The 12213-nt window shown below is 34.6% G+C and overlaps 2 protein-coding genes across 2 annotated transcripts; both read right to left on the reverse strand.

The window, feature by feature from the left end:
- Positions 1–231: 231 nt before the first annotated feature.
- On the reverse strand, positions 232–3030 carry LOC129891319 (nascent polypeptide-associated complex subunit beta-like). The gene is made up of 6 exons (XM_055966632.1): positions 2924–3030; positions 1766–1833; positions 1079–1227; positions 935–991; positions 641–679; positions 232–548 (listed from the first exon to the last, which is right to left on the reverse strand). The coding sequence occupies exons 2-6, from the start codon at positions 1831–1833 to the stop codon at positions 373–375; spliced, it is 489 nt and encodes a 162-aa protein (XP_055822607.1). The 5' UTR covers positions 2924–3030; the 3' UTR covers positions 232–372.
- Positions 3031–10354: 7324 nt separating this feature from the next.
- LOC129892937 (uncharacterized) lies at positions 10355–10867 on the reverse strand. Its single transcript, XM_055968444.1, has 2 exons — positions 10708–10867; positions 10355–10566 (listed from the first exon to the last, which is right to left on the reverse strand). The coding sequence occupies exons 1-2, from the start codon at positions 10865–10867 to the stop codon at positions 10355–10357; spliced, it is 372 nt and encodes a 123-aa protein (XP_055824419.1).
- Between the last annotated feature and the right edge of the window lie 1346 nt (positions 10868–12213).

A 12213-nucleotide genomic window follows, 5' to 3' on the forward strand; every position in this document is an offset into this window, starting at 1 on the left:
AGAATTGTCACCTCATGGCAAACAAATGGACTGCTCAATCTCAGTTACACAACCTGAAAAGCCCCCATCATATACAAAAGGTAAGGACATCAGCGAAAAGCAGAATGTTTTTCCTCTAGTGTGTCGAAAGGAGATCTATGTAATCGCATATTCTTACTATAAAGGCTAGCTTGTATAGAATAACAAATACTATGACATAGAAGAACAGCATGGTAAAATAGAAGATTATGCTTTGAAGGGCAAAGTAGCTTACTATTAAAAGCATTTCAGAATTCTTTTGAGATGTCACAATAGACATGAAATAGAACACTCAAAAGCTAAGGTAAAATCTGATTTCAGAACATTGGAAAGTAGGGGAATTCAACAAAAACTTCAGGAAGTGTGGCCCTCCTCAGCAGCAGCTTCAAAAGTTTCACCAGCCACAAGTTCTGGTACATCATCATCATCTTCCTGTGCTGCAACAGCACCTGCAGCCGCATCTGCAGCACCAGGTGCCTGCTTCTGAAACTGCTCCGCCAACTTCTTCAAATTCTCCAAATTATCAGGACCTGAAAATTGTATTTTTCAACAGTCAAAACACATATTCAATTCTTCAAGCTTTTCCCCTTACTCAAGTGTAGGCCTAAAAAATGACACATACCCAGCTGGTGAATAATCTGAGGAAGAATATCCTGCAATTCTGCAAGAGGAAATAAATATTAAGCTTAGAAACTTTATGCACATGCCCAAAGACATAATCAAAAAGGAGTTAAAACTGTAAGGAAGCTCAAATCACTGACAATCAAGGACTCATTTGTTGGGTCTCCAACAGAGAAAATGCTAGTCTCAAAAGTAAAATTTGTTCGTGACATAGTTATAAGCTTATGTTGATGTTGCATTCAGAAGGTACCAGCTAGCAATTACAGCAAGGCATGAGGAAATAGTGAACACGTACTCTTTGTCTGGGGGGTACCACTAACAACCCATGTGTTTGCAGCAATTGATGCTTGAACTGAACAGAATCCAAAACAAAAGGTTATTAAAGGCAATAAAACGACAGATGAGAAAAACTAGGTGAAATATAGATTATATTTTCTACCTTTGGGATTAATGAATTGGATAACAACATCCTCCTTGAAAATGTTGACTTCTTCAATAGCAGGAATAGCATTGACACCTATTCTTTTCAAGGTGCTCTGTAGTCTTTTGTCATCAGTTGTAGTTGTCTTGTGTACAGCCTTCTTCTTTCTGCAGAAGAAGCATTCATTCAGCAAACACGATTGAGAAAAATAAGATACCACTTATCAATACACTTCTTGTGTCCCCTTTCTCTCCATGCCTCACTCAAGTTTTGACCCTTGGACAAACACTTGTTAGTCATTACAAACTTAAGTAGGCATCCAAATATATATTTTTTTATTTTATTTGTAAATTGTGAAATTGGAGTTGAAGATGGAGTTTTGTTTGGTTATACTTTTTGCAAAAGGAGAAAATAAAGTACTTTTTTGGAATTTATGAAGATGGAGTTGGAAAACAGGTTTGGAGCACTTTTTCAAACTTGAAATTGACCTCCAAGTTGGAACTGGAAATTTTATAACCAACTACTGATTTTTGAAATAGTACAAGTAACTCATCTGGGGAAAAGTGAATAATCATGGCCAAACGGGTTCTCAAGAAACTGAAATCTTACAAGTTAGCAACAAACACACACATTCTTTCTCAATACATTAACACAAACTCTTTCCATGTCATAACAGTCAAAGAAACTACAGAAAACTAAACAGACCTTCTCATGGTACCCTTTCCACCGGTTCTGACCGAACCGGCCATCTTTTGCAACTTTTCTACATTCATCTGTCATAGAAAAAACACCAAAAGTCAATATTTCTCAATAAACAAGTTACAAGAAACTCACAGAATTATTACATTCCATTTTACAGGCATGATATATCTGTAACAACCTCCATGACCATAAAACTACACTAAACCACATCCAGAAAATTCACAAGCTAAAAAAACAAATCCCTCTATATAGAAGCTTAAAACACAAGCACACATAAATGTCAGAGCTAACAGCAGATACCAACTTAACAAAGATAAGACTAAGAAAAACACATCAATATTTTGAAGAAAACCAATTTTCTTAAGTAATCAAAAAAGCAGATAACAAAAGGAGTAAAGAGTCTGTTTAGATTGGCTTTTGGCTTATGACTTATAAGCCAAAAGCCATAAGTTAGAATTTCTAACTTATGGCTTTTGACTTATTTTTGTTATTTTGGCTTAAAAACAAGTGCTTATAAGCACTTTTTAACATTACACGAACACTTCAAAACTGCTTAAAATCTATTTTGGCTTAAAAGCACCAAAAATAAGCCAATCCAAACGGGCACTAAGTCTCCCTGCAAACTAAAATAACACGAAACAGAACTAGCTAAATAGTTAGGAAGCTTATAAAATCAAGTGAAAAAGGGTCATTAAGAAATTAGTCAGTTATCCCCTTTCATGTCATATAGTTCCAAAGTATGTAAATTTCATTTAAAAACACACAAAATCATGTCTAAAATCCACCTTAAAATTAGTAGCTCCATTCTTCAAAAGTCAAACTTCCACCATTCTGTGTCATCTAATGGAAAGAAAAATCCTCATTGTATCATACTATCAAAGTTCCACCATAAAGATACCAACTTTTTTTCAACAGATTAAAAGATCCATGAAACACAAACCAAATCCAATCAATGCCATCAATTCATCGAAACCCCATCAACAATTCAAACACAAACCCAACATTCAATAATATTATCCAAACAAAAAGCATACACTAACACACAGAATTCATCAGAGACATGTACAAACAAAGAAAGAGAAAACAAGAAAAGCATAAAATTGGACACCCATTACAGAGATTATGAAGATTAGGGGGGGGGGGCGGTATAGAGGAACTAACCTTGTGAGAAGAAGACTGAGCTAAAACCCTAGCCGCAGAGAAAGGGGGAAAAAATGAAAGACAGAAGGAGGGTTTGCTTGGATGCTGATAACTATATATCGTACTATATAAATGTGAGAACTTTTCAATTTCCAGTTATGCCCTCAGAACTTCTCTAAGACGTATGTATCCCCTCCTTTTTCATTTCTCTTCATTTAATGGAAAATCGAACCAAATCTTAGAACAAATTATTATTTTTTTTAAATAATTTCATTTGGTTTTAATTATAAAAAAAGTATGATTTTTTTAAAGATAAATTAAATTTTTTTAATACAAAACTTCTAAATTAAATTATGCATTCATTGATTGAGGAAAGGGATTAAGGGGGTGTTTGGATGGATTTTTTTTCAGTGACTTATAAATTAAAAGCTAAGGTGTTGTTAGGTTGGGAACAAGTTATCTCGAAATTACTTATTTCAGAATAAGTTATCTCATCATGTATATGAGATAACTTATCTCATTACTAAGGTATAAATGGTGGAATAAATAATTCAAGAATTACTTAATACCTCCAATCAAAAGCAGAATAGAATAATCATGCATTTTATCCTAAAATTATTATGCATTATACCTCACACCAAGCGACTCCTTAAAATTTACAAGTTGGGTGTTGACTTTTGATTTTTTTTTCTATTTTTTCTGCCTAAAAGAAGTGCTTAAAAGTATTATTTTTTTTGTTACCCAAACACTATCAAAGCTAAAAAAGAGCTTAAAAATCAAAAGTCACTTAAAATAAGTCAATATAAACATCCACTAAGAGCCTGTTGACCAACTTATAAGCCTTTTTTAGCTTTTGGATGTGTTTGCTTAATACTAACTTTAAGCCATAAAGTTTTTAAAGTCAGTCAAAAATGAAAAGTTGGGATTTCTAACTTTTTTTTCTAAGTGCTTAAAGCCATTTTGTTTGACTATGGAAATTACTTTTATATTCCTTATATTTTAACTAAATTCTCAAACTACCCTTTTTATTCTTTTAACCCTAAAATTCAAACACTTATTTTCAACATAAACACTTTTATCCAAACACTCAACTGCTTATTTATAAAAATAACTTTTAGCACTTCAAAGTTCTAAAAGCACTTCATACATAAAAGTTACTTTTTTAAGCCTATTCAAACGGGCTCTAAGTATTCATCTAAAATATTTCGAATAGGTCAACTGTATCCACATTACATTTGTGGCACAAAAATACCCCTTGTCGTTATATTTTGTGACTCAAAAATGTCTTTTATCTAGCCAAATAGCTTTATATATTCTCCCTACTAACGATTTCAAAACAAGGGTTAATTGGTTAATTTTGCCATTGAACAATTAGAAATGGGACAATTTAATTCTTATTCTATTAATTTATTTATTTTTGGGAGGAAGAGAGATTGAATGTATGAAATATATAATAACAATATAAGAAAATAAATAGTATAAACACTTTCTATTTAAACAAATAAACAACAATGACATATAACTTCTTTTTGCTTCTGATTCCTTGCATATTTGATAAGAGTTATTTTTTTGGTAAACAAAAAATTTTATTACCAGAACTTGGAACTATAAGGAAGAAGAAAAGAGACGAAAGCCTCAATTGTTTTCATTAAGATTAATACGTTTGAATCTGAAAGAACATCTGAATGATTAAGATGTTGTCTCTAAATCTAAATATTGAATGATTAAGACTTTTTATTTTTCAACACTTGAATGTGCATGAATTATTTATTTATAAACATAATAAATATGCAATTGAAATAAAATAATAAGTAAATATTAGAAGAATATAAATTAATAAATAAAATTAGTATTTGAGAAAAAATATTTATGTTCGCTAGTGATGGTGGATATGATTTGAAGTGGTGGTGGTGACTAAAGAATATGTGATGGTTAACGATGTGTTGGTGATAATTAGCGACGGTGCTAGTTATAATGGTGAAGGTGGTTGATAGTAGAGATTGATCGTAATGGTGGTAGTGGCTGATAGTGATGGTGAGGTGGTGGTGGAGGTGGTGACGGTGATGGTGGTAGTAGATGTAATTATAATGATGGATGTGATAGATCGTGTGGTAGCAACTGACAGTAGTAATTGGTAGCGGCAATAATTTAAACATTAAATGATTCTGTTTTCTTAATATCTGAATATGTTGAATTGAAAATTATTAAATACTAAATTTAAATAATACAACAACAATAACATAACCAATATAGTTCCACACAATATAATATTTAAATATTATATTAATATAACATAATAAAATCACTAAACTAATAAAATCTAAAACATATAATATATATAGTTGATAATTATTGAATGTATCAAAACTATAAACAAGGTGTATATTCAAGCAATATGAGATGCTACATTAATGGTTGACCAAAAAAAAAAAATCTACATGAATGAGTTCAAAGAGCATGGTTTGAACTCTGGTAAAACATACAAAGTTTAATCAGATCTCTTAAGAGCCAATAAGTGATAGAATTTAAAGAAAAACGAATACACTTAATGAATTACAGTCTGAATGATTCATATTCATATCTTCATTAAGTGCAAACAAATGAGGCTTAGGTTATATATCACTTCTTTAGTCTCAAATAATCAAAATAACTAGGGGTGGGCGTCCGATGTTCGATTTGATAATTCAACAACCAGTAACTAAAAATAGACGTCAAATATCAAACTTTAACTTTTGATGAGATACGATAAATTTCGATGCAGTAATTTAAAATTTACCCTAATTAAGCATAACTCTAATAAAATGGAACTCACAATAGATTAACTTAGTTGTTGTAGTGGTTTTAATATCAACACTTGTAGTGGTTCTCCAAAATCAAACATCCAGAAAGGGAAAGCATATGAGTAATTTGGCTACGAATTTTTTTTTTAATTTGTTTGGAGTTAAACTTCATATAATACATTTGATCATAAAAATTCGGAATTTAACTTAAAGTTGAATTTTTTATTTTTTAAGAATTTGAAAAATAATAAAAAGACGTTTGCATTTCAAATTACTCACAAAAAATAAAAATTAAAAAAAATTAAAAAAAACTCCAATTTATATTCATAACCAAATTAAACACAAATTGTTTGTTCTTATAGACATATAAGTCAAATAGTTTTTGCTACCTTTAATAGGACGCAGCCTGCTATTTTACTTTTCATTCATGTATATTGTGTATATAAAAATAAATCCAACACAAAAGTTTAACTGGAAAGACAACTTTGATGCATTATCATATTGAGGGGGATGTTTGTTGTTTCATTGTGAATTTTTTTTAAAAATATAGTTTTTGGTTTTAAAGTGAGAAAAAAAATTGAAAATTGAAAGTCCATTGCAATCTAAGTTGAAAAGAATAGGAACAAGCTGCAGAGTGGATAATTCGGTATACCATAAATACCAAATAGTGAACTAATGTCTCTTACCGACTATCAAAGTTAAATACCATAATTCTTAAATTTTACTCCAAATAAATAATCCTCTTGTCTATGTCACGCCCCCAATTAGAGAGGCGGACATCGAGGACTTATTCGAGCACCTACTAATATATGTATTAACTCATATTAAAGATGTAGACTCATAAACAACGGAAGCACACACTAAGCATAGATAACAAAAGGGCCCATTGGGCTACTTACAACTTAAACAAAATTAAGTCTAAGAAGCCTCTAAAGAGTGCATCTGAGAATTTTATAATTGGTTGAGACAGGGACCCGACATACCCATTCTAACATATATACATACATAGCAAAATATAGGCTCTAGATATCTGATAGCTCCCGATAGAGGTGGAGCATACCACTGCTAAACTAGAAGTCTCTGGTCTACTGAAAATGTATGATATCCTGAGTAACAGAGCTTGCATCAATGAAAATGCAGCGCCAAAAAAATAGGGACGTCAGTACATATAAAACATATACTGGTATGTAAAGCAGACTGAATAACAAGTAGTGAAGTAGACATGTAAGACTGCTCAAATGAATCAAATATCAAGATAAGCAAATTTGAGCATACGTATGCAGGAGACATAATCCAACACTGGAACTGTGATCAATCTCAAGGGTCCTCATCTAGTGTTACATGGCTTATTCATTTATATATATAAGATTCCTATAATTTGCCTAAGTGATATCTTTACTTCGTTATATAACTTTGTGGCTCTTTGTAAAACTAGCTGTCAAGGATTCAAATGATGGCCTACTATATGCGATCTCTGAACCCTGTATGACATATATAGCCTATTGTCACGATCACGTGTGAAATCTCATAGTCTAGGTAATGAGGACTATCAAGGTACGCTTCCCGAGCTCCTGTATGGTCTGCCCACAGACCTGTATAAGTCAGGTGAATCCACAACGGAAAATTTCAACAAACTTTATCTGAATTCTATGTACAAAATAGCGTCAAACGTAGTAGCTATAAATGCCCACCCCACGCTGCAGAGTAAGCTATAATCTCAACTTGTATGCAAAGGCTTGTTATAAGTAACTCATGAATTATATAACTCGTGATACAATAATCGATTATTTTCTTTTAGCTTAAGAATCATGTCTATGTGATCTATGTAAATATGAATAATCAATGGCCAACTGCTTCCTTTAAATTTATGATACACATGTACCCTGTAACTTTTAAGAGTTTCAACTGAAGACACATACAGTGACGTGAAATATATGACTTCTCTAACTAGAAAAAGAGTACTATAAATCTATAGGTTTAGACCTTCAACATGGGAAGATTTGCAAAATAGGAATACTTCTTCATGTAATCTCATATGACATTTATATTAGGAACATGTGACTTTAGGTCGTGCCTTAATGGCGAAAGAGGTTTAAGCTTTACATACTATCACGATTCGAAATCGAGCGTGATGGCACTCGCCTAACCCACCAAGTCGAGTTAGCCTAAGAGTCTAAACACTTCAAAATAAATGAAAATAATAGAGGAAATGTAAAGTCAAATATGATGTAGATAAGGATAGGTGGAAAAATAGATTTTAAACCACCCAAGACTTGGTGTCACATGTACAAGCCATTATTCCAACAGAAATGAAAAATGTACAAATCTACAAGGCATAAATTAAATGGGCGGTAAGAGTCTGCCGAAGAAAATAAGTTGCTACCTCTGACGCGTCCAGAAACTCAGCCCAATCAACAAAAGTACTAAGAGCAGGAGGTGCCGGGCTCAAATCATACATAGATGTAGAAGCAAGGAATGAGCACCAACAACAACATAATCAGCAAAATAAAAACTAAACCTTAAGTAAAGTAATGCGGAACACAGGTACTCCTGACATCCCAACCACAATCCTCCACAACTACACAACTTCACTCAAACAACCCAATCCATACAGTTTATATCACAATTATACCGGAATACTAGACAACCCACAAGTAGAAAGTACATATACATTCTCACTACCATACTCAAGCAAACACAAGAAAATCTCAATCATAATCAAAAACATGATGGAATAGATACAAATGCAATGTCAAATAATCGTGATAAATATCAATCCTACGATACACATCCACTGATCACCTCAGAATGGAATTCATGGAGGGCTCACATAGACCATGTATCTGCTAGAAGAGACCTCGGCTATAACATCTGCCGGAAAAGACCTCGGCCAATATCTTGCAGAAGAGACCTCGACCATAATATCCGTCGGAAAAGACTTCGGCCGCCTAAAGAGACCTCGGCAAATCACCTCGATCGATAGAAACCTCTGTCTCAATATCCAGTATCTCACTCATATTATTTCTCAGCCATCACAGATAAGACTATGCACAAGTAACGAGTGAAACAAGAATAAATATTCACGTATGATATCATATAGTCCACAATCACACAATTAGTCAATGTCTCATAATTCACAATATTTAGACAATTACCCCTCTCTGAATTCCTCTATCACACTTTAAGTCATATAATTCAACTCAATCTAATGAACCAACACATCCTAATCCCATCACGTAGGAAAATACAAGGTTCAACATACTTAACAAAGGTTAGAATTCCACTTGCCTTGGATAAAAATCACGAACAACCCAAACTCAAAGATTTTTCCCTCCGAAAATACTCCAAATCACTATAATTTAATCAAATATATATTCACAATCATATTTTGAAACTATTGACATTAAAATCAAGCAATTCGGGTGAAAAAGGTAAAATAGTCAAAAATCTCATATCAGAAGTTGAACTCAGAATCTGATTATTTTTTGATGAAAATGTTCCTCAAGTAATCAGGAATCTAATGGTGAAAACTATTTCAAAAACGAGGTTGAAATAAGTTCAAAATCTCCATTTCTCCTTCAAAAGTTCATGTTCAAGAAAACTCAAAATCTCCAATTTGAAATCCAAAATTTGAAGTTAAAATTCAAAAATATTCAATGGAAATTGAAGGAAAGTGTTAGAAATACATTATCCAAGAGTTGTTTCGTGAAAAAACCTTGAAGAAATCCCCTAAACCGAGCTTGAAAATGTTAATGGTGAAAACACCTTAAATCTCGCCTAAACCCTCTCAGATGTCACTTAATCGACTGGACCTTCGCTTTAGAGAAGGTTCTCTTTTGTGAACCCCGTCTAAGTGAGTCCTTTCACTTAAGTGATGGGTCTCGCTTAAGCGAAGGTTCGTTTTAGCAAATCTGGTCTACTTAAGCGGACCCTGCATCAACACTAGCAAAATGAGTTTCAATCATAACCCAAGCCTCTGATCAGACCATCGAAATTTGTTCAGAATCTCGAATGCACAAACCATATATACAATCCTACTAAATTCTACATTCTGGACTCAATTAAACCATCAGAATTTAAATTTGAGATCTCTTTGACCCGAAATTCGATAAGTCGCAACTAAACTAGTTTCGATACTTGAAATATCCAAAATACCCTAGGGACCTCTAAAAATTATAACGAAGCCACTTCTAGCGTTAGAATCACCTCCCAAAACCATTGGAACCATCAGAAATCCAATCCGAGCACCCGAACCTCAAATGTTGACCAAAGTCAAACTTGGATAAAACTTTAACTCAATTTCGAACTTCGAACCTTAATTCCACGTTTTAACTCTTAATCCGATTTTCAAAAACTCTCCTGGACTAATTTCCACATTCCAAAACTGATGGAATCGATAGAATTTCATTTCAAGACCCGAAACTCTAAATGACTTAGAAACTCAAAATTTGACAACTTAAGCCTTTAAAACCCATTTCTCAAGCAACACCTTAACTTTTCACAAGATTTCCAAACACTAACTTTCAGACTCAACCAAAAGTGACTCGGGGAAACTAATGGGAAAATGGTAATTTTATTAATAATATCGAAAATGACCCTCAGGGTCATTACATCATCCATTACTAAAAATCATGTTTGTCCTCAAATATAAAGTAAGGGACATACCTAGAATCTAAAAAAGATAGGGGTAACGGGCTCGCGTGTCTGACTCCAACTCCCAAGTAGCCTCCCCCACGGGCCGATGCTGCCACTGGACATTCACCGAAGTTATCTCCTTAGTCCTCAATTTCCTGACTTGTCTGTCCAAAATAGCCACAGGCTCCTCTTCATATGTCAAATATGCGCTCAACTCAACCGAATCATGGGAAATCACATGAGATTCATCTGGAATATAGCACCATAGCATCATGACATGAAATACCGGATGTACAGAGGATAGACTATGTGGCAAGGCAAGCCTGTAGGCCACCTCCCCCACTCAATCTAGGATCTCAAAAGGACCAATAAACCTAGGGTTAAACTTGCCTTTCTTTCCGAACCTCATGACACCCTTCAAGGGCGAGACCCTTAACCATACCTGATCACCGACCATGAATACCAAAGGTCGAACCCGTTTATCAGCATAGCTCTTCTGACAACTCTGAGCTGTCAACAACCTACCTTGAATCAACCAAACCGGCTCCATGGCATCTTAGAGCAAATCGGTGTCTAGGCTATCTACCGCCATAAAATCAAACCACCCAATGGGTGATCTACATCTTCATCCATACAAGGCCTCAAAAGGAGACATCTAGATGCTGGAATGGTAACTATTGTTGTAAGTGAACTTCGCCAGGGGCAAGTGCTAATCTCACCGAGCACCAAAATTAATCACACATGCCCGTAGCATATCCTCAAGCACCTAAATAGTCCACTTAGACTGTCCGTCCGTCTGAGGGTGGAATGCGGTACTCAGATCCAATTGGGTACCCAACCTACGCTACACAGCCTCCAAAAAGTGAGATATGAACAATGAGCCCCGATCCAATATGATGGAAATAGGAACTTCATGGAGTCGAACAATCTGATTAATATAGAGCTGAGCCAACCTCTCCGCCGTGAAATTAATCTTAAGCAGAATGAAATGAGCAGCTTTGATCAATTGGTCGACCATAACCTAAATGAAATCATATCATCCTACTGTAGTGGGAAAACCTACCACAAAATCCATAGTGATCATCTCTCACTGCCAAGTAGGAATGAGCATCCTCTGAAACTCACCCCCGAGCCTCTAGTGCTCACACTTAACCTTCTACTATGTCAAACACTTTGACACAATCTCCGCGATGTCCTTTTTCATACCACACCACCAAGAGTGTTGACTCAAGTCATGGTACATCTTTGTTATCCCCAGATGAATAGAATATCGAGTGCAATGGGCCTCCTCAATTATCAATCTGACGAACCCACCCACCGTAGGCAAACAAATGTGACTCTCAATCTTCAAAACACCCTCAGAGTTAAGCACTACTTCCTTAGCTTCACCTCTCATCACCTTGTCTCGAATGAGGCACACTTCTCATCCTTAAACTGCCTCTCTCGATTTTGATCCATCAAAGAAGAGTGGGCCTTTACAAAAGCAAGCACTCGGCTCTCATCATAAAGATGCAATCTCACTAACCCATTGGGCAATCTCTTGAACATCTTTAGCTAAGGGTCGGTCCTCAGCTCGAATAGCTTCAAAACTTCCCATGCTAGAAGTCTTCCTACTCAATGCATCGACCACCACGTTGGCCTTCCTAGGGTGATATAGAATAGTCAAATCATAATCCTTTAGAAGCTTAACCCACTTCCTTTGCCTCAAATTCAAGTCCCGCTGGACGAAGATTTATTGCAGACTCCGATGATCGATGAATATCTCATAATGAACTCCATACAAATAATGTCGTCATAACTTTAAAACAAAAATAACCGCCGCCAACTCTAAATCATGGGTGGGATAGTTCCTTTCATGAGTTTTCAACTACCTCGATTCATAGGAAATCAACTTCC

Source organism: Solanum dulcamara, chromosome 6 (genome assembly GCF_947179165.1).
Source record: "Solanum dulcamara chromosome 6, daSolDulc1.2, whole genome shotgun sequence".
NCBI classification, from domain to species: Eukaryota; Viridiplantae; Streptophyta; class Magnoliopsida; order Solanales; family Solanaceae; genus Solanum; species Solanum dulcamara.